Here is a 27,839-nt window from a genome sequence, read left to right as displayed (position 1 = left end):
AAGCCACATTGGCCCTTGCTTCCTTTCCTAGATGCTCACTAACCTCTTTAATAATATTGTTATTCATCTGTTTTAGTCCTGACTCTTCATGACCCCATTTGGGATTTTCTTGGCAAGAGTAATTTGCCATTTCCATCTTCAGTTCACAGATGAGAAAACTGAGGCAAATAGGGTTAAGTGACTTGTCCAGAGTCACACAGTTAGAAAGTGTCTGAGGCTGGATTTGAACTCATGATGATAAGTCATCTTGATTCCAAGCCCAGTACTCCATCCACTACACTACCCATCTGTACCTCTTTAATAATACACTCTTGGCTTTGGGTTTTGGGGAGGATTTTTTTGGCCAGTGTTGAAGACTTAGTTCATTGGCCTCTAGTTTGCAAACTCTATTCTCTTTCCTCCTTTGAAAATCAGGACATCTGTCCTGATTGTTCCAGCGATGCAAATTCACTCAGTAATCATATATGCCAGTTCTTTCAATAATTTATCAGTCTTCCCATTTTACTTTCGAATTTCTTAACAAATTCCTGGTATTTAGAACTTGTAGCCACGCCTTTTAGAGGAATAACAGATATTAATTACATCTAAATAAATGACCTGTTTCACCTCCATTAAACTAGAAGCCCTTATGTTATTAGTTCCTTTATATATGCTTTGAACATCATGACTACTCAAATTTATTTGTCAGCGATTTAGTTTATTGGATGATATATTTTTAAAACTATGACATACTTTGATACCTTGAACATCATGATTGTTCAAATATTCATCAGCCATTTAGTTTACTGGATAATGTGTTAAAAAAAAAAAAAGCTGTATTGATATGTTGTAAAGGAGTTGCTTTAAAAAAAATTGATTTTAAAAGCCGAGACTATCCAAAAGGCTTTGACAAGGGGACTTGTCAACTATGTATATGAAAAAAAGAATCTTTCAAACTTAATTAGCAAAAAATGTTATTTTAAGTAGTGCCATTTTAGAGTTTTTAAACGAATAACTTTTATTTTAGCTGCTCTGGGTCATAAGGAGCTCTTTCATGTTTTCACCTATAATGGAATAGCAACAAAAGCTCTGGTGCCTCTTGAGGCATATTTATTATCTTTGAATTTGTGAATAAGAGGAAAAAAGGCATGTGGTCCAAATCAGATTAAAATGTAATTGAGAAATGTTTAACAAAGTAATAAAAATGCAATAAAGCATAATGTTAATATGTGGTTTTCTAAGTCCATATGTACCTTCAGATATCTTTATGTACAGTTTAGTGGCCCCCATTTCTGTCTGAGTTTGACACCACTGATCTAGTCCAACCTCCTTTCACTTATTAGATGAGAACTGAGAAACCAGTGGAAGTTTAAATGACTTGCCCAAGTTTATACAGGTTGTCAGCATAAGAGGTGGCATTTGTGTCCAGGTTCTCTGACTCCAAAGCCAGTGCTTTTTCTGCCACTACACTAATTTTAATCCACCTTTAGTATGTTATTAAAAGTATAGGCTGTGGGGCAGTTAGGTGGCACAGTGAGTAGAACACCGGCCTTGGAGTCAGGAGGACCTGAGTTCAAATCTGTTCTCAGACACTTGACACACTTACTAGCTGTGTGACCTTGGGCAAGGCATTTAACCCCAATTGCCCTGCTTCTAAAAAGAAATTTTTAAAAAGTATAGGCTGCATAATAATAGTACAAGCTATGGCAGTTGAGTAAATCTTACATATTCAGGGCATTCAACAATATTCTAAAAAATTTACATTTTTTTTTTTGGTATTTCATTTTATTGGATAGTTTTCTGTTTTCTAAATCAAGCGGTTCATAATCTTAAATCAAAAATATTTCAAAAAGTATAAAAACCATTCATCCAAAAACTGCTTAAGGTTCTGAAAATGCAGTTACATGTACATAAAATGAAATAATTCAAAAATTAATCCCTTGTTAAGGTGAGTGCAATTTTGCTTCTTTTGGAAATTTTAGTCAGTGACTGCGTCGTCTAGCTTCCTTTTCTTTGCCTTTGTATTCTCTGAATGAGGTTGTTTAAGCACATTTCCACACTTCTTTACATCTGTATTTTGGAAGTTAACTGAATTTTTTTCTTCCATCTTTCTGTCTGCTTCAGAATTAGAAACCTGAGGTAATTCAACCTGTAAATCCGGAAAATAATGCTGGTAAAAATTCAACTGTTTTACCATATAAAAATTGTACTTAGGTGACATAATAATGCATCCTTTTGCATCATTAGTATATTGAAATGTTACCACTCTCAAAGCAGGCCAGCATAAACGTATTTAAAGAGCCTTTGTTATTAAGCTTCGCAGTTACAAAGGTGCCACTCAACCATTCTCATCTAACTACCAGTATGTTTTGGGATCATGTTATCTGGAGACAGCAAAGAACTCTAAAACATACCAGGATCAGTGACTGGTACTAGGCAATTATGTTACACAGCAGCTCTACAGAAAGCTAAAATAGGTTATTCCCTTCAAGCATCCATGTAACTTAAGCAAAAACCATGGGCTATTATCTCTTCCAAATGAAATTTTGTCTTCTAAGCCTCAAACAGTACTTTGTTAATAAGGTAAAGTGAAATCTTTACTTAGCACTAGGCTAAATTCTGGGGGAGACATAGCATAGGAAATGTTCTCTGCCCTTCTAGAGCTTATAATAATTAGTCCTATGTTGAAGAGGAATGTATATTCTTAATAAACAATAAGAATTTTAAGTTTGTTCACAGTACCTTGAAAGAACCTTTTGTGTCCTTCTTTACTTTCATGGTAATTATATGTTCCTCATTGTTCAGAAGATGAGCTTTAGGGCCTACTTTCAAATATGAAATAGTAGCATATGCTGTAAAACTGAAGTCTTCTCTGTAGAAGAAAAAGTCCACAATCATAAGACATTTGAATAATTCACAAAAGAAATAAATATATATGAAAGCATTATATCATATGATGACACTTTTAAAGGTGATTTTTAAAATCTCCGAAGAAATTTTTTTAGAAATAAGAATCAAGGTCTTATGAATATTTTAAATTTGTTCTTCAAGTAAATTTTCATAGCATCTTAACTTTAAGAATCTTTAAAAAAAACTATACAAAAAACAGTTAACTTTGTTTTATACTTAAGATATTGTTGTAGGATGAAGTGAGCAATAATTTTCTCCAGTTCATCACGTGGAAGTTTAGGGGGAACAACATCAGATACTCTCAATTTTGCTACACCCTTTCCCATCCAGGCATCAATAAGTTTCAATGGTGTTAGCTTTTCATTTAGTTTTTCAGCTTGTTTCAGTATTTTGATTAAATCTCTGCAGTACTCAGTTACATTCTTCTTTTCAAACGCTACAAAGAAAGAGATATACATACAGAGTGAATAAATATTAGAACAACTATAAAAAGATGTGAAGTACTGGCTTACAAATACATTGGTAATTGACTAGAATGGGCTCACTACAGTTTTTATCTATTTTTGCCTGTCCCATTCAATGGCTGCAGATGGTTAATGATAATGATAACCACCACACCTATTTGTTAGTCCCATTTTTTACATAATTTTCCTTAAAATTCATCTGAAAGATGCTCATTCACTGTCTCCAATGGCAATCACAATTTTGGAAGGCCATTAACCATAGGCATCAGTTTTCTAAAATCATTATCAATGATACTTTCTTCAACTTTATTTACAACCTTGTTTTTGCCTACTATAGAATCTTTCAGAACAAAACTCCCCCTTTGATTATTAGATCACACCCTGACTAAGGTCCTCATGTTCTAGATATGTTTGCCATATGCAGTCCCAAGCTCAAATCATGTTACATAGTTTAAAAATAAAAAATCCACAATGAACTCACAAATGTCTTTACAGCAGTTATCACACATTTTGTTGCAAGCTGCTGAATTCCACACTTCATCAAAATGTTGAGCTATCAGCATACGGCGACATCTGAAAACAGTATAATTGATAAATATTAGCCAAGAGCTTAACGAAGATCTCCTAAGCAAACATATTTCGAAGTGTAGGGTGATCAATTTTAAAACCTCCATCTTTTGTTGCGTCATCACAAAATAATAAATATTCGAAAAGCATTTCTTAAGTGCCTACTGTATGCTAGGCACTATGCTAAGCACTGAGGATACAAAAACAGTGTGACCTCAAAAAGCGTACATTCTCCCTGAGGAAATATAATATAGCACTTTACTAGGAAACTAAGGACCAGGGAGATGAAGTGATGACCAGAAAAAATTATTTTTTTGCTAAATCTCTGATGTCAGCAATTGAGTTTTAATACCTCAGATATGATTTACTGGTGGGGGTAGGAGGCTGATGGTGAGGGAGGCAGCTAGGTGGTAGAGTAGATATAGAGTACCAGGCCTGAAGTCAAGAAGACTTGAGTTCAAATCCAGCCTCAGACACTAGCTGTGTGACCCAGGACAAGTCACCCCATTTGCCTCAGTTTCCTCATCCATAAAATAAACTGGAGAAAGAAACTGCAAACCACTCCAGTATCTTTGCCAAGAAAACCCCAAATGAGGTCACGGAGTTGGACATGATCTAAACAACGATTTATTGGAACCACTTAAGTTCTAAAAAAGAAAATTCCCTCTCCCTATCTTTCTCAGAGTATTATATGCAGCAGGAAAAAGCCTCCTATAGAATAACAAAAATTCAATCCTATATATCAATTATTTGATACATAATTATTCAGTTCAGGAGTTTACTGTAGCTGTTTATAAATACATCTGTAATTCCGACTAATGGAAAAACTTGTTTTATTTAAATAAAACTCAGAAAAGCAACCAAATATTTTCAGATATTTTCTATTTGAAACTATGTGCCTCAGTTTGGCCATTGTTCAAATCCTACAGAAGAATTCTTAACCTTGAGTTATGATGAAACTTGAAGTAGATTTTGGGGCAGCAAACACAATTGTGCATTGAGTATCAGGTAGGCAAGACATTGCACGGAAATGCACTATCTCTAGTTCTTATAGACAATTCCAGAATTATTCATAGGACAGCATTGTTGACAGCAATTGCCTGAGTAATATACAGAGAGTGATGAGCTGTAAGACAGGTAATAAGGATCCAAACCATTTTTGCTTTGGAGTTCACACAATGGAAATGGGAAAACAAATACATAGGTAAGGCCAACTGGAACACAGATAAGACATATCCCTACAGCTGTTAAGCATCACACATGTTGGAAGGCAAAAGAAGAACTACTTTAAGGGCTCCACTAATTTATTCCCTTAATATACACTCATATATATTTGTATAGTGATTCCACTTTACAATCTATCTCGATAGACAATTTCGTTCATCTGTATACAATTCTCTTTTAAAAGTTACATTAAAACTTTTTAAATTATAGGACTGTTCAATGGTCTGTGAGCTCCTAAGGACAGGAATCATTTCATTTTTGTCTTTGTATCCCTACAGCCCTCCAAAGGGCCTGACATTTATTAAATGATAACTGAGTAAATGACTAATGTTAACTAATAAGTTATAAAATATATACATACATACATATTCATAAATGTAAAAATAAAACTTACTTGTGTATATCATGGCAGTATGACACCATTTCATAAAGTTTCTGTTGACCTACATTTTCCATTACTACCATTGAACTTATTCTGAATATGTCTCCAAAACCAGAGTATAAAATACAGTCAGCTTTCAGGTCATCTCGACCTATGATATATTAGACAGAAATGTTACTCTTAATACTGAATTAAACACAACTGGTTTTAGCCCAAACCTGAAAAAAAATTTCAATGAAAGAAAACTGGCAACTTTTTATGGAATGGAGAACTGAACAGCTAAAAATCTCCCATATGTGTGACAGGTGATCTACGTAGTTACCATCAAATAAATAAACTTCTATTCAATATGTGACAACATTGTTAAATCTAAAATCTAAACTAATCCAGTAATGTGACACATCAAACTAATAGCTAAACCTAGGACAGGAAATAATAAAACAAATTTTCTTAGCAAATTAAGGATGCTGGAATTTATAAATACAAAAATATGACAACAGCCAAATACACATGCTGAAATTTTCTGTATTTGCAAATAACCTTGGATACAAAACTGCCTAAGAAAACATTTTTTAAATTTTTTCTTGAATTAAAAATTAAAGATGAATAATAAAAAATATTTTGGTATAGACTATATCTACATTAAGCACAATACTCTGCATATAAAGTATTTAGCTCTTATATATACATATTTTACGATACCTGCACGTCCACTCTCTTGGTAATAATTCTCCATAGATTTGCTCATTGAATGATGAATAACAAATCTCACATCTGGTTTATCAATTCCCATTCCAAACGCAACTGTTGCCACTACTACCTGAAATATTCCCAACAATTTAATTATTAGGTAAAATTATGATTATTTTCAAAGTCCATGTATGTTTCCATTGATAAATATATACTTAACCTGAATTTTATTTGCTGACCATTTTTTATGAACTTCAGTCTTGTCTTTTGATTCCATATTTGCATGGTAAGCACCTGCTTGAATTCCCAGCTTCTGTAAACTAGCTGTGACTTGCTCAGCGTCCTTTTGGGAAAAACAATATATGATTCCTGTATAAAAATGCAAATTGTTTTTATTATAAATGCCTGTTTGCCTCAAAAAAAGCAACTCTGTTAAAAGGAAATTGTCAAAAGATCCTGACAAATTAAAACTATATATTAGCTAAAGGGAAACTAAGGAAATGCCCAAAGCTATATTGTTCTAATGTTTGAAAATGGGCTCTCAATTTCATTTATCCACTCATCCAAAATAGGAGAATTGAGTCTGTTTTATTTAACTTTTTCCCATTCCTGAGCTCCTAAGAGCTAAAATTATATCAGCCATATGCTGAATATAAAGGAAGAAACTAGTATAATGGATAACTGATATTTTGGACCACATACAAATGAAGTATTTGGAAGAAGAGGGAACAGACTTTTAATTCCTGGTATAAAAAAGGTACTTTACTAATATGGAATAACCAAAGTTGTGGAAAACTTTAACACCAAGCATAAAATACAATGGAATGCTTCCTAATCTTTCCCCCTTTGGAAGCCAACATTCCCAAACAACCCCTTATCAACACTGGCCCCACCCAGGTTCAAGTCTCCCATCTCTCTCTACCACCACCTCAATCCAGGCTCTTACATCCTCATACAACTATTATATAATCTACTAACTGGTATTGCTCCTTCTGCTCTCCGCTTTCTCTCTTCCATACTTTAGATTTATCTTCACCCTCTAAATATTAAGTTCTAGATTTTATTTAAGTTCCAGGACAAAGGCCACTTTCTTCTCAAAACTGTTGTAGCGTTCTTCAATACAATTCATTTTACAGTCAAAAAAACTACTCTGTATTACTTACTATCTTTTTACGGTTACGTTCTTTTTCTGAAATTTGACTAAGTCCTCCGATAATATGGACTATCTTAAACGTTTTTATCATCTGTTCTTGGCATAGGAAATCTGCATATAGTATATGTTCAATAAATGTTTGTTAATTATAATTCACATAAGGAAACCAGATAAACTAGCTGGAACTAATTTTACTACAAACAAAAGATGCATCCAAACAATTCTATATACTTTTTCTAAAACCTATGACTGAGTTGGGTAAAACTATGCAATCACATTCTAAGTTAGCAAAAAATAAATTATGTCAAAAATTATAATCTAGTAAATTTCCAATTAGTAAACAACCAACTTCAGTTACCACTTTTTACAGGGAAGGTATTTCTAAGTCTTCAAAGTTATTATTTTTCCTACATTACCAGATTGTCCTTTGTATCTCCCATTAATGAGCTTCACAATGTCTTCGATGAAATCCTCAGTGTTTGAGGGCTTCTGACGAACCTAGAAAATAAATTAGTTTTAAAAAATAAACTAGTAACAATCGCCAAATCATCATCCTGACACTACATCTTTCTTACTAAACTTTAATGAAGAGAGTACATATAATCCTCTCCTTTATTTACCTCATCTGGCTCTCTCCTGCCACCCCCTGGATTTTCCTTTTAGACATGATTTTTGCAAGTCACCCCAAAAGAGAGGACCAGTTATGAAGTTTGGGATGTCATGTTCATTAGATTGTGAAATTCTGTAAGAAATCACTGCTTGGGATAATAAACCTATAATCTATTAAGACTAATCTTAAAATAATGGAAAATAGAGTAGTGCTCCTAAAGGATATTTTAAGATATCTAAATTTTATGCTTAAGTATAATGCATAATTAAAAGCCAAATAAGGAACTATTAACAAATCCATATTCATACTTCAGCCAAGAAAAATCATTCCATCATAACACCTGAGGTCTCATTGTAAAGTGCATACTTACCTCCCCAAAAGAGAAAATATGTCTAAATTGCATTCACTTTAATTTATCCTATTTATGCATTTCCTAATAGAGGCTAGTCTTAGTTGATAACCCTTAGGAAAGCACAAGGTCTGATGTAGCCTAATAAAAGATTGTAATATACAAGAGATATACACACTTATAGGCTACAACTTAAAATAAAGGAATGGGCTCCTAACAAGGAATGGAGTTTACCCTACAAGGGGCTGGTATTTGCATGGAGTCTTAGAAATCTTAACCAAAAGAGCTTTAAACTGAAAAGGGAAGGGCAGGGAGAAAACTGCCTTTCTTTATCCACCAAGCTATAGCTACCACAAAGACAAGCTTCATTGTAGGATAAATAGTAGTAGGGTTGCCCAGAATTACACAGGACAAAAAAAAAATCTAAGAAAGAAGCCATCAAAAAAGTCCATAACCTCAACTGTCTGTATACAAATAAACACAATTATAGATAGCACATGTCCTAAAGAAAGCCATGCCCTTCTTCACTATCCTCCGTTCTCTCCTCCTTTGCTTTAGGTTCTGTCAAATAGATAACACCTTAATCATTTCTTCTCTCCCTCTCTCATTTTTTAAACTCTCCTCATCCACTAATTCCTTCCTAGTTGCTACAATCTTTAAGGAGCTTCCAATCCTTAAAACAGACAGACAAAACACTTCATTTGACCTTCCATTCCCTCAATCTCTTCTCCCTTTCAGAGTCAAATTCCCAAAAAGAGCTACCTACACTCACTACCTCCATTACTTCTTATATCCATTTTACTTTTCAATCCCCTGTCATCTGGCTTCCAACCCCACTACTCAACTGAAACTGCTCTCTTCAAAGAAGATAACTTCGGCCTGATTTAAGGAAGAATTTCCTAACAATCACAGCTATCCAAAAGCATGAGAGGCCTGGGAAAGAGAAAGGTAGTGGTCTTCATAAGAGTTCAAGAAAAGGCTACATACCATTTATTGGGTATGTTGTAGAGGGGATAATTTATCCAGCTACAGGTATGTCCAGAGAGCCTCTCAGGTTCCACATGAGACTATTTGAAAAGTTGTCTTAAATATTTGTTCATTCCCTAGTTAGAGCAATTATACACACATACATATATATATATACACATGCACATACATACACACACACACACACACACACACACGTACTTAATGTAAAAAAAATGCAAAGGTAAGTCTTCTCCACTGAAATTTTATCTAGTATATTCAATTAACATAAAAGCTACATGCCTCATAATAAAGATTTGGCCGATTAAAAGATGCAGTAAATGTAAAGCACTTCTCAACACATAAAATTTTCTGGGCATCCTTCAAAACATGACTGGTAGCAGTTGCTGTCAAACCAATTAGTGATGTATTGGGGAACTGCCGCTTTAAAATACCAAGTGCCTTATAATCTGGAAAAAAAAATAATTGAAAAAAACTGTTAAAGGCATCCTTCCTCACCTGCAAGAATTAAAGGAGGTCACATACTGTAACAATGTATGAAGTAATATAATTATTATTGATTTCAATTAATACATAAAGTATTATTAATAACATTTCTCTAGTGCTTTTGAGCCTAAAAAAGCAATTTCCTCACAACAGTCCTATGAAATAGGTAATGCAAGTATTATTGTCCTTTTATGGCTAAACACAGTGTTTCTCTATCCATTTGGCAGCCTCTAAGTTACTAAGCAACATTTGCCTCCAGAATTTAATTTAACTAGTTCTTCAGAAAGAGCTTCTTGGTCAGAGGGAAAATATCAAGAGCTAAGGAACAACTTACTTCTGGCCAAGTTTAGTGAGACATCTGACAAAATATCCTATTCTCTTCTGTTAAAAAAAATGGAAACATGTGGGCTAGATTCAGAAGGCAGGTCAACAAGCATTTTTAAACCACTTACTGTCTGCCAGAAACTGTGCTACGTCCTGGGGATAAAAAAGCCAGAGATAGTTCCTACCCTTGAGGAGTTCACAATCCAATGGGTAGACTTATGTACAAACAAAATAAATGCAGGATAAATTGGAGATAATTTCAGAGGAAGAGCACTAGCACTAAATGGGATTGGGAAAGGCTTCTTGCCGAAGGTGAAATCTGAAGGAGGCCAGGGAAGCCAGGAGAATGACCTAAGGAGGAACAGCATTCCAGGCATGAAGGACAGTCAGTAAAAATGCACAGAGTGTCTTGTAAGTGGAACAGCAAGGAGGCCAGTGCCGCCGGATTGTAGAGTACATGGAGACGAGTAAGGTGTAAGAATACAGAACAGGTAGGAAGAGATCAGGTTATGGTGAGCTTTAAAAGCCAAACAGCATTTTACATTTGAGCCAGGAGGTAACAAGGAGTTTACTCACTGAGGTATGACATGGTCAGCCTTGTGCTTTAGGAAGATCAATTTGACTACTGAGTGGAAGATGGACTAGAATGGGGAAAAACGAGGCAGGGAGACCAACCAAAAGGCTATTGCAGGAGTCTATTTTTCTGCTATATATTTAGTGCCATAAACTATATAATTAGTATTAAACACAGGTAGATAAGACATACCAGGTCTGAAATCATGTCCCCATTGACTACAGCAATGAACTTCATCCACAGCAATTCTAGTAAATCTTCCTGCTTCATAGGCTTTCTCCAGCCTTGACATAAACATTTTGCTTTTAGCAATTTTCTCTGGGGTAACATAAATGAGCTTTAGCTTAGAGTTTTTATTTACCATTTCAGCATGAACCCATTTCACGTGTTCCTGTTAAAAATAAACAGAAATTTTTAAAACCTACTGATATATTTTGCTAAAATGGTGAGTAAAGGCATTCATTATTATAATATACTATTACTACTGCTACTACTACTACTACTACTACTACTACTGCTGCTGCTGCTGCTGTTGCTACTACTGCTACTGCTACTACTACTACTACTGCTACTACTGCTGTTGTTGCTACTACTGCTACTGCTACTACTGCTATTACTACTGCTACCACTGCTACTACTACTACTGCTGCTACTACTACTACTGCTGCTGCTACTACTGCTACTACTACTGCTACTGCTGCTACTACTACTACTACTGCTACTACTACTACTGCTGTTTCTACTACTACTGCTGTTTCTACTACTACTGCTGTTGCTACTACCGCTACTGCTACTACTACTGCTACTACTGCTACTACTACTACTATTGCTGCTGCTACTACTACTACCACCACCACCACATTTTATAATTTACTATTGTAAAAACATTCCTTATTATACAGTTCAGGGTCTTTCAACATATTCTCAGCAGAATTTCAGTTGATAAAATCTCATTCATTCAAAATTCTTTTAATAAATATTCTTAAAATATATACAATATTTAGAGCTTTGTGCTGGATGCTGAGAGAAATACAAAGACTGAATTAAAGCAGGTTCCATGGTCTGGCGCTCATAGTCTAACTCAATATTAATGTGTTGCTTACTCAGCAAGCACATAAGCAGCCAGACTCTAATTCTGTCAAGGAAAACCTCTAGCACAGGAGTTCTTCACCTGGGGCCTGTGACCTTTCCCTCACACCCAATATTTTGATAAATTTATTTCAATATAATTGGTTTCCATTGTAATCCTATGCATTTTATTTTATGCATTTAAAATATTATTCTGAAAAGGCATCTGGCTTCACCAAACAAAAAAGATAAAGAACTCCTGCTTTAGAAGGGGTGACAGAGGAATGAACTGAGCAAGGTCTACAACAGGTGTTCTTAACCTTGGGTCCTCAGGTTTCCAAGGAATCAGTGGGTAGATTTCAAGGGATCTGTGAACTTAGATGGGGAAAAAATACCTTTTAATTTTTACTAACCTCTAACTGAAATTTTGTATTTTCTTCACTTCTTTAAGAAATGTTATTGACAGAAGGCATACTTGGGCTTCATCAAACTGACAATGGGGTCAATGATACAAAAAAGGCCAAGAATCCCTGGTCTAGAGCGTGGTTTTAATCCAACTAGGTTTTAGATCAACTATAGCACTATTCTTATCAAACCTCTTGTAAAAGAGGTAGATGGGCATAAGAGGATAGCAAAAAGGGTAAGTGGAAAATGTTTTATGATGCATATGTGTTTAGTCCCCAAACAGAAGATACTACATAAGACTAAGCTATCTTGCCTATAAAATATTTTTCATTTGTTTATTGCATAGTTATCTATCCTTAATTATTACTATAGGATTCTAATAATACCAAGTTACCAGTTTATGGCTTTAGAGGAACAAGAGCCCACCTTTAACACCTATCCAAAACATACCTTAGTGCTGGAAGCATTTAGCAAAGTAGCTGAAACTCCCAATTGTTCTAAAACCATTAACTGATCTTCCATAAGAGAAATCAAAGGGCAGATCACAAGTGTGAAACCTGAAAGATAACATTTTTGCTTTAAACTTCACAATTTCCTCAGTGTGCTATTGGGATATTAGGTAAATATGGGCCAATAGACAAAAGTCTGAAAACTATGCAGAAGCCTTAATATTTGTTAATTTCTCTTGTCTTATCAGTTTTCCAACATAGTCTGATATTCAAAATACTAATATTTTCGAATGCTTAATTTAGAACCAGTAATATTTCTTTTCTAAAAAACTTAAATACACAAATATACAATAAGAAAAAGAAACATATTATAAACTTAAATACTGAAACTTAAAAGACAAAATATGGTAATAAAAAAAAAACATTGCCATGTGCACAGCAGAACATAAGAGAGGATTCAAAATATACAACAATAAATTTCCATTTCAAGAAAGCCTATATAATAAATACTACACATTGCATTCAGAGCTGTCCATCTTTGCTTCCTTGTAAGTTTTCTTTAGTTCTCTGCTGTGCACTTCATACTTTGTTCTATTTTTCCCCTTCCAGGCTCCCCACTCCCCTCCCTGCTCCCCGCTCAAGAAGGCTACAATTAAGTGCAGACGTATACACACATACATACACACACACACACACACACACACACACATATACACAAATATATACATATATACGCATATACACACAATGATATATGGATAGATGAGTAATATTTCAATATAATATTAGTCATGCCAATAACATCTTTGGATCAAACTTTTAAGTGATGTAGATGGATACTGTAGATGGGTATCCATAAGGAGCCTATAGCTTAAGCAAAAAAGAAAACAGCAACCTACAAATTTATAAATGTTAATTTCATGGTGGCATTTAATATATCATAGCAGTCTACATTAATATCTTCTGGGTTTGAGTCCAAGTGAAAACATTATTAAATTAATAGCTTTTTCTGTAAACTGTAGCTTTTCCTTTTTTTATGTTCCTTCCCATAGCTGAAGTTCATACAGCCCTAAAAACTCTGAAAAATATTAATAAGAATAATAATACTTCAATACTTCACGATTCCAGGATTTAATCAGTACAAATACTTCTTTCATTGATACAGAATGTAATCTTAATATTGCCTTCATGAGTTGTTATTACCAAAAAAAAAAAAATTATCTGGAGGTCAGTCCCATAATGATGTTAATATTGGTTTCAATCAGGTCCAACTCTTTATGACCCTATTTGAGATTTTCTTGGCAAAGATACTAGAGTGATTTGCTATTTCCTTCTCCAGCTCATTTTACAGATGAGGAACTGAGGCAAACAGAGTGAAGTGACTTGCCCAGGCTAACACAGCTAGTAAGTGGCTGAGACCAGACTTGAACTCAAGAAAATGAATCTTCCTGACTTTAGGCCCAGTACTCTATCTACTGTGCCACCTAGCTGCCCACCTGGTCCTCAGACAACATGTATCATTAGGTCATGCATATCATTAGGTCTTTCTAGGTTAACAGGATTTACCAGAGATTGCATTCCATTGGCATACCCTTTCAGAAACCACAGTTACTTCCATGTTACGGTAGCAGAATAGGACTTTAATGGAAGATTAATAATCATCACTTAAATTACTCTATACTTATTTAATGCTTTACAGTTTTCAAAGTACTCTCTTATCCCATCAATGTTGTTCCAAATTTATAGATGACAAGAAAGCACAAAAGTTTTGTGACTTATTCAATGTCACACAACTGGTTAGTGGAAGAATTATGACTCAAACTCAAGTTTTCTCAAAGTCTTGGTCCAGAGGCAACTAGGTGGCACAGTGGGTAGAACACCAGCCCTGGAGTCAGGAGGACCTGAGTTCAAATCTGGCCTCAGACACTTAACACACTTACTAGCTGTGTGACCTTGGGCAAGTCACTTAACCCTAATTGCCCTGCCTACCCCCCTCCAAAAAAAAAAGTCTTAGTCCAATACCTTGCTGCCTTCTACTAGTTATGTTTCAAGGCCTACATGAAAACACTTTCATAAGGGGAAAAAAAAAATCACTAAAATTTATTTTAAAAAAACTAAACTAGTAGGTAATTTCTGCAGAGACACACTCAACAAAAAATTTTGCAAAATTAGTACATTATTTATAAATTATTTTAAAGCTATTTACAAACTAATATGAAAGAAAACCACATTTCTCCCAATTTTAGTTAATTTTCCTTTCACATACCATCAGAACATACTGCTGGTAACTGGTAACACAAGCTCTTTCCACCCCCAGTAGGCATCACAAGAAATATTTCCTTTCCAGCCATTGTCACATTAATAGTTTCAAGCTGTAGAGGCCTAAACTTTTGCAGTTTAAAGACATTCTGCAAGGCATCTTTAACTTTCCCAGACCACGGAAAATCTAGGATGAGAAAGACACAAAATAAATTCTATACACTGAAACACTTAAAACAAACAAAATAATTAGATAAGTGTTTTTCTAAAACAGATTTTCATATGCAATATTCATTAACAAAATACAGATGAACTAAGTGCAACAAACAATTTTTAACTTGTGGGGAAGCATTCTTTTTTCAAAAATATTGATTTATTTTTATGACTAGCTTGACTATTTCAGGAAACATTCAAACAAGGTCAATAAAACAAAAATAGAAGAAAAAAAATTTTTTTTCATTAAGATAAGGCTAAAAATATTGGCAACTCCAAATTAACATACTAAGTATGATAACCATGATTAAATAAGTTTTGTTTACTTTGGAATGTTCTGATAGTTACATTTCAATAAAGGTTGTATGGTGCACTGAGAAATAACAAAACATAGCACATTTTGCTCATAGTAGGCAATTAATAAATGTTTATCAACTTTTTTTTACCTCAACTAAGAGGAAGCCAATTAACCAAGACTCTTAAATGGCTACATTTTTTTCTATACAGTTCGTTTTCAGAAGAAACAAATCACCAGAAAACAAGCTATTTCAGATTTAGTAAAATACTGATGAATAATTTAGGATATGCCCTAAAATCTTTAACTACTGATTTCAATACATTTTGTATATTTAATATTCTGAAAATTATCAATGAGGTTCCTAGTGAAGTCACTAAAGTACTGCAAGATCCTGATTCATCAAAGATTCAATTACAAGAATATAGGCAAATTTATTTTTAAAAGGCTTTCAACAATATTCAAGCAGGAAGCTTAGTTAACACTAAGCAAATTCATGTAATTAGAATAACCACATTCTGCAAGTATGGAAGTTAATCTAAATATTACTCTATCTTTCAAAAACACAAAATCTAAACCATGAAAACTAAATTCACAAGAATCTGCAAAGTTGCATCCAACACCCACAGCCAGCTCTCCCTCTTCCTCTTACTCCCTGAAAGGCTTGACCAGAACAACCTTTCTAAGACTGATGCAAAGTAGCATACTAAATAGAGCAATTTAAACTTCAGTTTATAACACCCTCCCCACCCCCCAAAAAACCCAAGCAAGATAAAAAGTAAAACCTTGTTTATTCCAGCCTTCAGGTGAAGAATCCAATTCTGAGCTTGTCCCAGCATCTGAATCTTCTAGAGATTCTTTTATTTTCTTCTTTAGGGCAGTTTTTTTCTTAATAAGCTCTTGCTGTCTTTCCAGAAGTTCTTGTATCTGAATTTCTATTGCTTGCAGCTCACTGGTGACAGATTCTAATTCCTCACTTAGCTCTACAGGAAACAAAAGAGGTCCACAAGGCCCATAATGAGCTTATCAAACCCCAAACTGTACTAAAGACTTTATTACATGTTTCTCAGCAACCGAACTATAGATGGACACAAAATAAAAGAACTATCTAAATGAGGCTAGAAGAGGGTAATCAAGACTTCCTACACCATCTATACGCTAATGACCAGATCTTAAAACACAAGGAATTTAAAATTTCCCATACCACACAACTGTAATAAGTTTCACATCAATATGTTTAGCCTAGTGATAAATAGGGTTCATGACTATAATCCTGTGCTAGAGGCACAAAGAGAAAAACTACATATTACCAAGGTTTACATAAAAAAAAAATGCCATCCTGTATAGTTCTAATCAACATCAACACTGATGTAGCAGAGGAAGGGGTTTTCTCCCATGATAATTTTTTTCAGTTGACAGTTGGAACTGTTAAAAGGTTATCCCTAATAGTTTTCTTTTTATTTTTTTTGAAGGGGGGAAGGCAGGGCAACTGGGGTTAAGTGACTTGCCCAAGGTCACACAGCTAGTAAGTGTGTCAAGTGTCTTGAGGCTGGATTTGAACTCAGGTCCTCCTGACTCAAGGGCTGGTGCTCTACTCACTGCGCCACCTAGCTGCGCCCCCCTAACGTTTTCCAATGTATCAAAATAAAGGCATACAAAGTAATCAATGTCATAGTTTTACTTCCCTTCAATCTCAAGTTCACTGTTATTAACTGATGCCACATGACTTTGATATAACATAATAGCTGCACTATATAATAAATAAACAGGACACTGCCTTGGGTGACCTGTTGTAGTGCCAACTTCAAACTATCTGCCTACATTTCTCCTCCCTCTCACAATCCAACTCTCCTCTCACTGCTCAAACCCTTGCAATCTTGTTTCTATTCTAAGCACTCAACTGAAACTGTTCTCTCCAGAGTTACTAAGGATCTCTTAATATCCAAATTCAACCAGCCTCTTCTCAGTCCTCATCTTTCTTGACTTTTCTGCATCATCTCAAAGTGTTAACTACCTCTCCCTCCTAGATATTCTCTCTTCCCTGGGTTTTCATGATAGTGATTTCTCCTAGTTCTATTCCTTCCTGTTTAATTACTTCTCAGTCTCCTTTGCTGGATCATAATTCATCTCTCAGCCCCTATAAGTTGTGCCACCTTGGCCACCGTCTCTCTCTATTCTTTCTTTAAAGGATCTTAGAGCTCTCTCCTGGGCTCAACTAGCTGTTTATGCAGATGACTCTCAGACTTAAATATTCAGCCCTAATTTCCCTGCTGAGCTCAAATCCCACATTTCCAAATGCCTATTAAACATTAATGTACCATAAATTTCTTAAACTCAAAAAGTTTCAAAACAAATTTCTTATCTCTAGTTGTACAATTTTGTGACAACAATGTGGCTTGCAGCTGCTGTGGCTGCGTAAGACCAACAATACCAGCACAAGGAAGAGCTGCCAGTACAAGTTCTTTGATCTGTTCTTCTAAGGAACGCAACCTTAAGGGGTTATCAATCTCACTTTACTCAAACATACATATATCATTCACTTAGTTCAGGGGAAAAAGCCAGCACCCTGAACTTCAAAGAAAATACAAACAGAAATTACAAGCAAACATTATATAAACAGAGCAAATAAACACAAATCGATCTATCCATAGCAATACATAGTTACCAAAGAAGTACCAACATCTGGGTCTTCAAAGCCTTAACAATGGCTACCCAGAATCTCGTCTGGTCAAATCACACAACACTCTTCCAGTGACTGACAGCCCCAACCAAAATGCTAACCTCTGAGTTTATATACCCTGTTCAGTGTCAAAGGGCATCACAACCATGCCACTCAAACCTATGTGACCTAGGCTTTCTTGTTCCTTAAGCAGGTCATCAGACTCCCCGATTTAATCAAAGAAACAAAGGCACTTGATTACTTCAGTGCTCCAAAAGGGAAATCGGTTAGAAAAAAAAGATGCCTACCTTAATTACTAACACAAGTTTCCCCTCTTTCTAAAACCTTCTCATTTCTGGTGAGGGTACCACCATCATTCCAGCCATCCAAGAAACTCCTGGAGTCATCATTTACTCTCTTTCAACCCAAATATCCAATTAGTTGCAAAGCCCCATTCATATTTCTACATCTGTCACATTCTTCTCTTTTTCTCCTCTCATTTGGTCACCACCCCAGTTCAAATCCACCTTATCTTCAAGCCTGGACTATTGCAATAGCCTCCTAATTAGTATTCCTACTTCAGGTATCTTCCCCCTCCAATCTACCCTCCATAGAGCTTCAAATTGAGTCCTAAAACACAGGTGTGAACATGTCATTATTCTTCTCAAAAAGTTCCAGTGGCTCCTAATTGCTTCTAGGATAAAATACAAACTCTTCCATTTGGCATTCAAAGTCCTTCACAGTCTGGCTCCAGCCTATCTTTCCAGGGTTAACTGTATATTCATAGACTGTTCTATAAATGCCAAACAGGTTTGCCTACTTGTTCCCCATGTGTACAATTCCATATCCCCATTTCTGTATCTTTGCACAGACTGTTTTTCATGACTGCAATTTACTCCCCTTACCTCTACCTCACGGAATCCCTAGCTTTCTTAAAGGCTCAGCTCAAATGACCTGTCCTACATGAGACCTACCCTAATCTCTCAATTGCTAGTGGTATTCTCCTTCACTCCTGGGAGATTAATTAATATTCATTTTGGATTTATTTAACTGTATTAATGTTCCCCTTCCCCCCAACAGAATATAAGTTCCTTGAAAGAAGAGATTGTTCCAGTTTTGTCTTTGTACTCCCCAGTGCCTAACATGACATAAGCAACTTAATCAACATCTGCTGAATAAATACACAAAGCCAACAAGTTGAGCTGTTCAAAAGAAGCCATATAGTTCTGAGGCAATCATTCATTAAAACTTACTCTATCCACCTAACTTACTTTCAGGAATAGTTTACATGCTTAGAGAATATGAATCAGTATGTAATGAAAATGTAAACTTGGGGGAAAAAATGAAGGATAAAGCCTAGGCTCCTAAAACTTAAGCACCTCTTTTTATCACTAACTCTGGACTAGTCTTCAGGACAGCAGAATGAGCTTTAAAGCAGAACCTGGGTTTATCATTTCAAAATACTGTATGAGTCTGAGAGTTCAGGCTCATACAGATTTTTCACATATCATGGGCACCCAAGTCTATGGCCAAGTCCATATTCACTAGGCTCTCCAGATAGCCTTGATAATGACTATTTCTTGTGATCTGCAAAATGTTTCTTCATGTTTAAATTTGAAGCAAGCAAAATTAGAATCAGAACTAAAAAATGTAATTAATTCAACCCACCTGAAACTGATTCCATTTTGAAACTTGTTTTACAATCTCTGAAGTTCTTTCTAAAAAAGAAAGACTTATCAATAAATTGTTTAAGTCTTATGTTCTATGCATTAATAGTATTTTCACTGATAAGTATTAGAAAATGAATGATATGTGAATTGTTCCTAGCTTATAAATAGTCCTTAATTAAGAAATGCTACTCCAGCTGAGGATCCATCTCCCAGGTAGTAAGGATGTAAGAAAATCCTCTTCCCTCCTCTAAAACACTGCTCAAAGCTTATCCCTTCCCAGTCACTTCATCTATTTGAGATTACTGTTCTCTCCTCCCACTAAAGACCAAAGTACAGTTCCCTACCAATGATCAAAGATCCCGGTATACTTGTCTGGGTAGAGACAAGATGTTTCAACAATTCAGCTAGCAGCTACTGTGGCTCTGTAAAACCAACAACAACCAGCACACAGAACGCTGCAAGCTAGGTTCTTTTGATCTGCTTTACTAAGGAAAGCAATGTTAAGGGGTTAACAATCTTACTTTAATCCAACATACAAATATCATTCAGTCAGCTCAGGGGGAAAGCCAGCACCCTGAACTTCAGAGCAAATACAAACAAATTACAAACATACATTTATGAACGGACCAAAAACAATTCATAGTTACCATGGAACCATCAACATCTGAGTTCAGCCAGGAGCTCGACAAGGCTGGCTCAGAGTCATGTGCCGCTCCTGCTGCAGCTGAGAGCTCCGAAAAAAGAAAGCCAACCCCTGGTTTTATATATCTTGTTCAGGGTCAAAGGTGAGTCACACATGGGACTCACCCACATGACCTAAAATCATCACAAAAATTCGACTTAAACCCACGTGGTCTAAAAGCCTCTGATGTCACAAACATGTCACTCAAACCCATGTAAACTAGGCTTTCCCTTGAGGCAAGGAGGTCATCAAGGACTCCTAATTTAATCAAGGAAACAAAGGCCAAATCTTCAAGGGCACTTGGCTGAATGAGTGCTAAGAGCCCATCTTGATTCCCAATACACAAGATTGTTGCTATTATTATTACACACCAATGTTATCAGAGTGAAAAACAGAAAAAGCAACAAACCTTTTTATTACAATGAAGGTACTTTCTTGTGGAGATTGTAAATCAGTCTACAATAAAGGATGTTTCCATAGGTAGATAAAGGCTTGTACTGCAAAGCAAAACCATGTTTTATTAAAAAGAAAATATGCAAATACATTAAAATTAGCTTAATTAAAAAAGAAAAAAGACCCAGATCCCCCCATATTGTTCAAGGCTATCCACTAGGAACATCCCATCTCCCTGTCACCCCTAAGGTATTTGGCTTTTGTTGTTGTAGTTGGAGGAAAAAAAAAGTGGACATTTCACAAACTTGCTAGCCACTTGGCAATGAATTCTTTGGCCACGGCAACTCAAGAAACATAGAAAAATATAAAATAGTGCCCCCAGTCCTGTGTGATACAATTTGCAGTGATGTTAGCAAAGTGGAGGGAAAAGGGCAGAGGGAACTAAGAATTACAGAGATGAACAAGAGGACATATTACCTGAGGAACTGAATCCTGCCAATTCTGACATTCTTGCTATAAATGAAACCAGAAGATAAAAAAAAGTTTCAGCTAAACTTATATAGGTTGTCCCTGCAAAGACAAACAAAGGAGTTAGCAGTGTATGATTTTTCATGCATTGAAGGACAAGAAAAAATATTTCATGGGACATTTAGTCATCTCATATTGCAGTGGTCATGAGAAGCACTTGCAAAATGACCAGCATGAATATAACTGCAGCTAGCATCAACCTCTGTTGCAGAGGATGAGGAGGTAGAGAAATTCTACAAAAAAATTCAGTAAGACGCTCCAAATCCAATCAGTATATGCTTTAAAACTGAGTGACTTCAATGCAAAGTTGAACATAAGGAAGAAAAGCAAAAAATATACTGGAACAAGATTAAAAGTGAGGAAAGTCAAAGGCTTATAGACCATATAGAGACCTCATATCTGTGTAATCAGAGAGACCCCTAATTCTGGTCCGCTAACAAAAACCAGAATCCTTCCAGTCTATCTAGCTACCTCTCTTGGAGTTGATTTTATAAAAGCTAGTTTTTGTTCTCATTTGTGTCTTTGAGGGTTTTTTTTGTGTGTTAGAAAGACAGCAAGCATCAGGGACAGAGTCCTGGATTCTACGTCAAGAAGACTTGGCTTCAAGTCCCATTTCTCACTTACTAGTGTGTGCTCATAGGCAAGTAACTTAACTTCCTGTGACTAAAAGCTACAGATAAGTTATGATCAATACCAGTAGAGGGTGCTGCCACACCAACAAAATCACAAGTCATTGAAATACTGAGGAACATACAGGGATCAAAGGTGGTACAGGACTACTGCTCAGGGTGAACTATGCAGTGGAAACTGATGACAGGAAAAAAACAGCAATGGTAATTTCTAATTCTGCTGCTATTTTATCTGCCAAGAGAAATGCTATCTGAACTGGAATAAATTAAATAACTATCACTAGTAGAAAACTGATGTGCAAGATACATAGGGAGATAAGCGAGCACCTAAATGCACTTGATGAACTCACAACACAAGGTCTAAAGTAACATCCTTTCGCAGTGAAATAACTGGTTGGTCTGAGTGCTGAGCACAACTAGTGATCTTGAAAAGATCATACAGAAGATGGCAGTGTAAGGGCAGGGACTCGTCCAAGCTCTCCCCCAAACCCCTCCAAATACCTTTAAAAAATGACTAAACAAATTCTAGAGCAGTAAAACCCATAAAAAGACAGAGTAAAACAAATTTCCAGCCCAAGACAACTTGGAAGGTCAGCAGGAAGTGTCTGTTGTACCAAGGTAAGAAAGGTGCACAATCCAGCTCTGACCAGTGCAGACCAGGCCCCAGCAAACCCAGAGCAAGCCTCAGGCAACTGAATCACTGGCAACAGTAGCAGTTTCCAGACCTCTCAGCCCACAGACCCCGAAGACAACTTAGAAGGTCAGCAGGAAAGGTCTATTGCACCTCAGCGTGGCACAGGCCACACCAGCAGTCCCAGCTCCAGGAAACCAGAAACAGGCCTTGGAAGTGACTGAAGCAGCAGCAGCAGCTTCCAGAGCTCATGGTAAGGGGCTCAAACAACTGGTCAGAAGGATATTAAAGAGGTCTTTTTGCTAGTACTAAGGCAGAACTCTGTTGCTTTGCCCATACACAGATTTTGGTCCCAGTCCTAGGTGGCAGTTCCAGGGTGAGTAAGAACACTAGCATAGCAGAACCTGTGGCCACAGTGGACTGGGGGCCCTCCTCACAGTGCCAGGGCACAAAAAAGTGCTTGTGGTCTCCTATAGGCCAGGAGAGGGGTAAATACCTCTCCTTAGATCATACCACCTTGGAAGAATTGAAAACTGGAAGTATCTCTGAAAACAGCTGCACAAAACCCCTAAAGCTTGGGACAGTGCGCTCTTTACCCTGGAAGCAGAGCCCTACTTTAACAAACAGTTACTAAAAGTCAAGTAATAGGCTGGGAAAAGGAGCAAACAACAAGAAAAAAAATTCTGACTATATTAAGCTACTATGGTGACAAGGAAGATGAAAACTCACACTCAGAAGACGACAACAAAGTCAAAGCTCCTACATCCAAAGCCTCCAAGAAAAATATTAATTGGTCTCAAGCCATGGAAAAACTCAAAAAGGATTTTGAAAATCAAATAAGATATAGGAAAAATTGAGAAGAGAAATGACTGAGGCAAGAAGATCATGAGAAAAGAGTCAACAGCTTGCTAAAGGAGCCACAAAAAAATACTGAAGAAAATAATATCTTAAAAAATAGACTAACCCAAATGGGAAAAGATGTTCAAAAAACTAATAAGGAGAAGAATACCTTAAGAAGCAGAACTGGACAAATGGAAAAAGAGGTCCAAAAACTCAATGAAGAAAATAATTCCTTAAAAATCAGAATGGAGCAAATGAAAGCTAATGACTTTATGAGAAATCAAGAAACAATAAAACAAAAACAAAAGAATGAAAAAATAGAAGACGATGTGAAGTATCTCATTGGAAAAACAACTGACATGGAAAACTGATCCAGTAGACGTAATTTTAAAATTAATGGACTACCTGAAAGCCACAATCAAAAAAAGAGCCTAGATATCACCTTTCAAGAAATTATCAAGGAAAAGTTCCCCAATTTTCTAGAACCAGAGGGTAAAACAGAAATTGAAAGAATCCACCAATCACCTCCTAAAAGAGAACCCAAAATGAAAACTGCCAGGAATATTATAGCCAAATTCCAGAGTTCCCAGGTCAAGGAGAAAATAAGAAACAATTCAAGTATTATGGAGCCAAAGTCAGGATAACACAAGATTTAGCAGCTTCTATATTAAAGGAATGGAGGGCTTGACATAAAATATTCTGGAGGGCAAAGGAGCTTAGATTACAACCAAGAATCACCTACCCAGCAAAACTAAGTATAATCCTTCAGGGGGAAAAACAGATATTCAATGAGATAGAGGACTTCCAAGCATTGTTGATGAAAAGACCAGAGCTGAATAGAAAATCTGACTTTCAAATACATGATTCAAGAGAAGCATAAAAAGGTAAACAGGAAAGGGAAATCATAAGGGCCTTAATAAGGTTAAATTGTTCATATTCCTACATGGGAAGATAATTATTTGTAGCTCATAAGACCTTTCTCATTATTAGGGTAGTTAGAAGGACTAAACATAGACAGAAGATATAGGTGTGAGTTGAATATGAAGCGATGATACCTAAAACATAAAATTAAGGGGTGAGAGAGGAATGTATTGGGAGAAGAGGTAGAATGGGGTAAATTATCTCACATAAAAGAGGCAAGAAAAAGCTTTTACAGTGGAGTAGAAGAGGAGGGAGGTGAGAAGGAGTGAGTGAACCTTACTCTCATCAGAACTGGCTCAAAGAGGGAATAACATACATACTCAATTGGGTATAGCAATCTATCTTACCTTATGGGCAAGTAGGAGGGGAAGGGGATAAGAAAAGGGGGAGAGGGGGTGATAGAAGGGAGGGCAGATTGGGGGAGCGGGTCATTAGAAGCAAAACACTTTTGAGGAGGTGAAAGGAGAGAAAGAATAGAATAAGAAAGGAGGGAAATATAGTTGGCAATAGTAACTCCAAAAAAAAAATTTGCAACAAGTTTCTCTGATAAAGGCCTCATTTCTCAAACATAGAGAACTTAGTCAAATTTATAAAAATAAGAGCCATTCCCCAATTGATAAATGATCAAAAGATATAATCAGTTTTCAGATGAAGTAATCAAAGCTATCTACAGCCATATGAAATAATATTCTAACTCACTACTGACTGGAGAAATGCAAAATTCTGAGGTACTACTTCATACCTACTGGATGGTCTAATAGGACAGAAAAGGACAAACACTGGAGGGGATGTGGGAAAAATGAGAATTTGATGCATTCTTGGCAGAGTTGTGACCTGATTCAACCATTCAGCAGAGCAATTTGGAGCTATGCCCAAAGACTCTATAAAACCATATATACCCTTTGCCCTAGCAATACCACTACGAGGTCTATATCCCAAAAGAAATAAAAAAACAAAAAGAAAAAGCACGTATATGTACAAAAATACACAGAGCAGCTCTTTTCTGGGGCATGAAGAATTATAAATTGAGGGGATGCCCACCAATTGGGGAATGGCTGAGCAAGTTGTGGTGTGTGATTGTGATAGAATACTATTATACTATAAGAAATGATGAGTAGGATGCTCTCAGAAAAACCTGGAAAGACTTGCATGGGCTGATGCAAAGTGAAATGTACTGTGTATAAAGTAACAGCAATATTGTGAGATGATTAGTTATGAATGAATTAGCTATTCTTAAGAACACAACCATCCAAGACAACTCGGAAGGACTTATGAAAAATATCACCCATCCTGAGAGAAGGAACTGATGGTGTCAGAATACAGATTGAAGCATACTTTATTTTTAATTTATTTTTCTTGAGTTTTTTTTTTGTCTATGTCTTCTTTCACAACGTGACTATTAGGGATATGTTTTGCCTGACTACACATATATAACCTGTATTGAACTGCCTGCCTTCTCAATGAGGGGGGTGGCATGGGGAGGGAGGAAGGGTGAGACTTTGGAACTCAAAGTTTTAAAAACACATGTTAAAAATTGTTTTTAATGCAACTGGGGAAAAATAAAATATTAAATACAAAAAAAAAATTTTAAATGCTTGCTACAAAAAAAAAAAAGATCATACTGAATGGAAAAGGCCTGGAAAAAAAAAAAAGAAAATGCTCTAATTTTTTTAAAGGGGATGGAAATAGAATCTATAAACTATAAGCCAGTGATCTTGACTTTGATAACCTGGAAAAATTCTAGAATGTTTCATTAGAGAGATGGTTAATAAACACCTAAAAGAGTAACAAGTAATCAGAAAGAGTCAATATGGTTTCATCGAAAATAAAGGTCTTAACATGCTAATATCAGTTCCTTTTTGGACAGACTTACTGAAATGGTAGTCAAGGGAACACTCAATATAGTTAACCTAAATTTTAGCAAATAATTTTATAATCTCTCATACCACGCTCATAGAAAGATGGGACTTGTAAGCTGACAATAGTACAAAATGAATTCAAAATTAGTTGGATAGCTGGACCCAAAAACTAATGATTAATGGTTCCACAAAGGTCTCTAAGGGAGAGCCTCAGGGATGTATGATTGACCTTATCATTTTTAACATTTTTAATAATGACTCAGATGGCATGCCTATCAAATCTACAAATAACACAAACCTGGAAGGAATAATTAACACACTGAATAGCAGATTCAGGATTCAAAAAGATCTTAACAGGTTAGAGTCCTGGGTTAAGCAGAAAAAACCAAGGATGTTAGGAGAATTAGATTTGGGGGGGGAAGATAATGAGTTCTGCTTCAGACAGTGAATTTGAGATGCCTATGAGGGACATTTCTATCCACGTGGAGATGTTTAGAAAGCAATTGGAAATATGGGATTGGAACTCAGAAGAGATATAATGGCTGCATATGCACACTTGGGTGTCGTTTGCACGCAAGAAACATAATGACAACACTGTAAATGTCAGGGAGAACAGATAAAGAAACATACTTTTCTCCTATTGAAAACAGGTGGGACACTGACAGAATGCTGCATACACCTACTATATATTTATTTTCTTTATTACATGAGGATTTAATGTAGGAGAGATGGAAAGGTTACATCCAGGAATATGCCTATGCTTAAATTTTCTGAGACTGGCAAACATGACAAATCAGATCTTGATTGTTTAGTCGGTTATCTAGACTTGGGAAAATAATGAAGAAAGTGTTAATAATGTAGATTAAATTTAAATGTGTATCCGTAGTACTTCCCCCACCCCCGCCCTGGGCCGACTGTTATTTACCAGCACAATACTGGTTATATATAGAAATGACTATGATATGGAAACAAGGCATCGATAAAGCATCTCACAAGTATAAGACATAGGAGGCTAGCTAGACAGTTTATCTGAAAATCACTCCAAGTTGTGCATTTACACATCAGTAGCAACTTGATAAAAACACAACTTGACAGGTCTTACCAGTTGCATCCGAGCTCTCTAAAGTTGTGCCTAACGCGAAAAGTACGCGACTTTCCCTCCCAAACAAGCCAACAGAGGAGAACACAAAAACCTGTCTTAAGCAGCCTTCCCAAAAGATTCGGGTGGCCCAGAGGCAGCTTCTTCCAGAAGCATCGCGGCTTCCCTAATCTTAGCCCACACCCAGGCGCGCCTGGTCAATGAGTCACCCGTCTAGCCGCTAACTGAGAGGAAGGGATGAGTGGAAAGGGAGGACACCGCGGACCCGCCAAGGCTCCTCGGCTGCTAACGAAGAGAGCATCGCCTCGAATCCAAAGCAGCAACTTCACCGCAGCCATTTTCCCCGCCTGACCACAAGATGCAGAGCCCAGCTCTGACCCAGGGGCCAGCATCTCCATCCCAGGCCAGCTACTCACCCTCAGCCGTTCAGGATAGCTTCCCTCCGCCGGAAGTCTTCTTCTCAGCCAAACGCGACGGCGCACGATCATTGGCTCGACTCTTGCAGCCAATCAGAAGGAGCACCCTCCACGAATTAGTGCT

General features: G+C 36.3%; 1 protein-coding gene across 3 annotated transcripts; it reads right to left on the bottom strand.

Annotated features, from left to right (window-relative positions):
* Nucleotides 1–971: 971 nt before the first annotated feature.
* Nucleotides 972–27,769, bottom strand: RECQL (RecQ like helicase). Of its 3 annotated transcripts, none has more exons than XM_036759097.1 (17): nt 27,716–27,769; nt 21,270–21,305; nt 20,809–20,896; nt 19,716–19,765; nt 16,174–16,371; nt 14,888–15,067; nt 12,623–12,729; nt 10,892–11,090; nt 9,598–9,764; nt 7,786–7,867; nt 6,437–6,585; nt 6,229–6,346; nt 5,539–5,677; nt 3,835–3,926; nt 3,106–3,325; nt 2,722–2,851; nt 972–2,128 (listed from the first exon to the last, which is right to left on the bottom strand). In XM_036759097.1, exons 4-17 carry the CDS (start codon nt 19,729–19,731, stop codon nt 1,958–1,960), a joined length of 1,968 nt encoding a protein of 655 aa, XP_036614992.1. In that variant the 5' UTR covers nt 19,732–19,765; nt 20,809–20,896; nt 21,270–21,305; nt 27,716–27,769; the 3' UTR covers nt 972–1,957. The 3 variants fall into 3 exon arrangements, with proteins under 3 accessions (XP_036614992.1, XP_036614993.1, XP_036614994.1); XM_036759098.1 differs by having other exon boundaries at nt 1,587–2,128; nt 21,270–21,362; nt 27,716–27,766; XM_036759099.1 differs by lacking the exons at nt 20,809–20,896; nt 21,270–21,305; nt 27,716–27,769 and adding an exon at nt 20,365–20,480 and having other exon boundaries at nt 1,587–2,128.
* Between the last annotated feature and the right edge of the window lie 70 nt (nt 27,770–27,839).

Source organism: Trichosurus vulpecula, chromosome 5 (genome assembly GCF_011100635.1).
Source record: "Trichosurus vulpecula isolate mTriVul1 chromosome 5, mTriVul1.pri, whole genome shotgun sequence".
In the NCBI taxonomy this organism is placed as follows: domain Eukaryota; kingdom Metazoa; phylum Chordata; class Mammalia; order Diprotodontia; family Phalangeridae; genus Trichosurus; species Trichosurus vulpecula.
This window is presented reverse-complemented; position numbering and strand designations above follow the sequence as displayed.

What these genes read in the sequence shown, in the direction of transcription:
- RECQL (XM_036759097.1), bottom strand. An exon ending in CCAAGAGAGTGGACGTGCAG is followed by an intron (nt 5,678 to 6,228) that starts GTATCGTAAAAT and finishes AATATATCATAG; the next exon opens with GTCGAGATGACCTGAAAGCT. An exon ending in TACTGCCATGATATACACAA is followed by an intron (nt 3,927 to 5,538) that starts GTAAGTTTTATT and finishes TACTGTTTTCAG; the next exon opens with ATGTCGCCGTATGCTGATAG.